General features: G+C 39.6%; 1 protein-coding gene across 2 annotated transcripts in view; it reads right to left on the reverse strand.

The window, feature by feature from the left end:
• Positions 1–4,527, reverse strand: part of adamts10 (ADAM metallopeptidase with thrombospondin type 1 motif, 10) — a 49,595-nt gene that overhangs the window by 21,530 nt on the left and 23,538 nt on the right. For both annotated transcript variants that reach the window (XM_032524884.1, XM_032524885.1), the window contains 5 exons: positions 3,030–3,176; positions 2,586–2,727; positions 1,607–1,714; positions 1,318–1,463; positions 155–218 (listed from right to left, as the gene is read on the reverse strand). In XM_032524884.1, coding sequence (XP_032380775.1) covers positions 155–218; positions 1,318–1,463; positions 1,607–1,714; positions 2,586–2,727; positions 3,030–3,176 — 607 coding nt within the window. The remainder of the gene's footprint in view (positions 1–154; positions 219–1,317; positions 1,464–1,606; positions 1,715–2,585; positions 2,728–3,029; positions 3,177–4,527) is intronic.

The following is a 4,527-nucleotide window of genomic DNA, read 5'->3' on the forward strand; positions in this document are numbered from 1 at the left end:
CACACACATATACAAACAAGCAAAGTCCCATGCAGTGACCACAAAGAAAACAAATGCAATAAAATCATATTCATGATGTTGATTACTGTATGTTGATCATTGATCATGATGATCAATGATGATGTTGATGACAATGAGGAGCAGATATACTCACATCAATATTGCAGGACCTGAAGCGCTTTCTCTCCCCCAAACAATATTTTCCACCAATAGTTGGCCTACAACCAAACACAAAGAGAATAAGTCCAGTCAGTCACATCTGAGTACAATTTAACAAGATCTAACCTCCATCACATCCCCACACAACACTGGCTCCTGATCTCTGCTTTGTCTGCCTTCATCAGTGTGTTTTCAATCTCACTGTCTGTCTCTTGAATTGCTTTATTGTCTATCACAGACCTTGACACCTCTATACCTCTACATAAAAAAACAGCTGAGAAGGAAGCCAGAGCAAGCCACCGTCAAATGGCTGCCTCTGCTAAACTTTCAACAAATTTAAACAGAATGGAGTCAAAGCAAATGTGCAAACAATGCTTAAAAATGATGCAAAAGAAGGCTGTTGGCCTCATGTTCACTCTCATTTTAATCAATTTAAGATGAAGGATCTGGTGACTGTGATTCAAAAGCAAGTCTGAATTATTTTATACAAGATAAAAACAGTGGCACTGCTGCCTAGAAATGACTCTCAGCCCTGGTGCTTTCTGCTTTGAGTTTGCATGTTTTTCCTATAATTTTTCATAACAGCAGTGACAATAAGCAGTATGTGTAATGTGGATCAGTCATTTATCGGTATTTGAACCATTCAATATGGCCACTTTGGGCACAGATGATGGCTCACTATATATATATATATTTATGTGTGTGTGTGAATAGTTTACAGAATAAAAATAGAATATCTTATTTCCATTGTGGCCTTTTTAAGCCTACATCACACTCGGGGTTTGATGTTTTGATTGTAAATCAATGCCCAAGGATATCCACCTGGCCACCAATGAAAACATTACAATTATTTACAAATACTCAACTGAAGAATTTATTGGAATTAAAGGGGTACTGAGAATGTAGAGGAAGACAGGTTCACAAATGTCCCAAATGTATGTTAAATTCATTCCATTCTAAGGCAACATCAAGTAAGTAAGTGAAAATCTACAGTCCACAGTTTAAGCAAAAATGTTCAGCTGAAGCTAATTTGAGGCTTCACCAGAACAAGGAAGGACTGTGGATTACTATCCCCCTAAGTCTTTCATATTGTTGCTCTATAAAGGTATCTGCAACAAGAAGAATGCATTTCAGACTCGTCCCTGTTGAGGTCCATACCTGGGGCTGTCACAGTGTCTGATAGATGAGGAGACTCCTCCTCCACAGGTCCTGCTACACTCCTCCCATGGTGACCACAGACCCCAGCCCCCGTCCACGCCCTCTGGACGAGTCCCGTACACCACACACACCCTCTTATAGCACCACTGCAGCATAAACACACAGCGTTAGTATGTACTGCTTTTATATTCTTGTAAGAAGCAGGAGAACCAGTCCTAGATGAACATGTCAATAATGCTTTAACTTTAAAAAATAATAACGTAATAAAAAGGTTCATTTCAGTATTTACCCCTTTCTCTATGGTGTTGGTCTGACAGATGGTTCCCTCTGCAGCGGGAATGCTGCTGGTGATACAACGGTTGCTCTTGCTCATGCACCAAAGTTCACTGCAGACTTCCTGTGTGTGTGTGTGTGTGTGTGTGTGTGTGTGTGTGTGTGTGTATGTTTGCGTGTGTGTAAGTAGGATAAAAACATAGGAGTGAGAGACACAACCTGTCAGAATGTTTCTATATAAGCTCATTATAAAGACACAAGAGCAGATACACTCTTGTTCACCTTCCTCTTTGCTCCCTCTACAGAGATGCCTACAACACATGGGATTATGTTTTATTGTGTACATATGCTCTGACCACGTAGTATCGATAGTAATGAGTCTATAAACCTATATACTGTTCCAGATGTCCATTGGCTCTGAACCTGGCCCCATAAAAGTTGACCATGCAATAAAGTGGATGCTATTCAGTGAAGGTATTGCAAGATGTTTCTCGTTGTCAGAGAGGCCAACTTAAAGGAGCGTGCCAGAGGAATATGAATTAGAAGTGAGCATTGAGGTGAATAACTTTAATTATCAGTGACACAGCTAAAAGGGAAAGATTAATTTAGACTGGTTCCATCATAAATAAGAAATTAAAAAGCTTGAGGTACTAAATTCAAAAAGGGAACTATGATTATTTTTGCAATCATTTTTGATTTTTTAAGAGAGTTAATCAGAACTGCTTTATGGCACAACTGACAAAGCCTCATGGACATGTGATGAAATGTCTTGAAAATTGAAACAGCAAGTCCTGTTGCCTCAGATTTAGGATGTTAATTTATTATATGACCTAGATGGCTTAAGGAGGTTTGAAAATATTATTATTACTACAGTATATGATCCATTTGAAGCTACCTGCATGATTCTTTAAATACAAGTCTGACTTGAGAACAAGCATTGAGGAGAAGAAGAAGTAAGCTGAAAGGTAAATGAAGAGTGTAGACAGGGCACTTACCGCATATTTACATTGTCGAGATCTAACGCCGTACTGGAAGCGGCACTGTTCGTCTGCATCGTAGGCCTGACCCGGCGCTGTGGTGGGGTACACAAACTCTTGCTTGGGGGGGATGTTGTTCAGACAGGAGCCCATACCTGAGCTACAGCACACCAAACAGAAGAGAAAAAGAATTGGGAATAAAATATACAATAACTGTCGATGTTTTCATAATTTTGTTTGTACTGAGAATATTCAAAGTAATAAGTGTTTCTACAAACACTGAACAGGCTCCAGATAATTAAATTGTAAGTGGACTTTTCTTCTGTCAAGATCAATCTGTTACTTGAGTGTTTCTCTGACCAATTAAAAATGTCACTTTGACATCCAAGTATATTTTTATTTCTCAAACCTCTAATTACCAAATTATTTGTGGTGTTGGAGATATCTGATAGGCTGACTCACTCCAGGAAGCTGGTGATGTAATCCCGGCTACAGGCGGACCAGATGAATGGGTTTGTCTTCATGGTGATGTGGTCAGCCATCAGCTTGGCGGTCTCCTGGCTGCGGGGCCCGCAGGCGTTTCCCATCCCGTCATGGTTCATCCCAAACCTAAAGCCCATGATGATACAGTGACAACACTTTGAGGTTCGTGTGGACAACAATCGCAGGGAGCAGGGACAAAAAAAATAAATCACTGTGGATAACCAAGTGAGATCTAAAGAAGTTTGATTGTCAGAGGTAGGGTGCTAGTCAGAGTTTTGTCTGACAAAAAGAATTAAATAACATGAAACCACAGAAAGGATATATGACCTGAATCATAAACCCAGGGAAAATAGTATTATTGACATTAAAGTGGCCAGCACCACAATGTGGTCAAAGAGACTATGAAAACTTGTTGACCATAAAAATCATCAAATCTGTTCAATGGGGCCCAAATATCCTAATAGTAATAATATAATAATAAAACTGTTTTCAGTTGGGCTCCCAGATAGCTCTGTCTTAATACTTCTCAGGACTGTGTGCAGACATAATGCAATGTGACACTCAGTTACTCTGGGCAAGATACTCTTCAAAAACAAGCCTTCTCCATGATTTTCTCAGGAACAAAGATGGATAATATGAGTAACCTCTCTTGATTTCCTGTTTTCATGACAGAAATAAAGCACACAGGTAGATACACTTGCATGTTACTAAGTGATAAAGATCAGCTATACCAGGTAAATGAGTAAAACAGTGTCCAAGTCATGCAGGGGATCCAGATATGAAAAAACAGAGGCATCTCCAGCTGCTGTAGCAGCCCCACATGCAACTAATGCCACATGTAAATAGTGTGACTGAAAGAAAATATACAACTATTACCACATTTAAAAAGGGTGGAAATGACTCATGGTGTTAGAGATTACATAAACTCTCTCTGGAGATCTGGAGGTATAATATGAGAAGGGAAAGATCATCTCAGACCAGAACACAAGGAATGGCACATGAGACACCTCAGGGATTCCTTTAGGGACATTTTGTGATTCAGCCTCAATTAGAGAACAAGAACAACCAGAGATGTGGTAGGTATTCAGTGTTTTCTGCTTGACAACACATGGTTATGAACTTCTCCTCTACACTCTCATTGGGTCATAGCTTATTATTTATAAAAGGTCTAAACAGGTTTATGATCTCTTTTGTATACTGTTTAACAAGACTAATACCCCTTTCAGTCATTCTGTATCAGTGGTTTGAGATGGATGAACTCATTCAGGTGGCAATTTATTCAATATTTGTCAAGATGGTTCACTCTGGACCAAAGTGGTGGACCAACCAACCACCCAACTAAACAACAAACCAACCGGCTGACATCCCCAAATTCACACCGATAGTGTGGCTAAGAAATTAAAAAAACGCCTGGGAATAAGTACGTTGAAAGATATGTGTCATGAATGGATTTGTTGCACTGTTGCTTGCTCTGGAG

The sequence above is a fragment of the Etheostoma spectabile genome, chromosome 9, assembly GCF_008692095.1.
Source record: "Etheostoma spectabile isolate EspeVRDwgs_2016 chromosome 9, UIUC_Espe_1.0, whole genome shotgun sequence".
In the NCBI taxonomy this organism is placed as follows: Eukaryota; Metazoa; Chordata; class Actinopteri; order Perciformes; family Percidae; genus Etheostoma; species Etheostoma spectabile.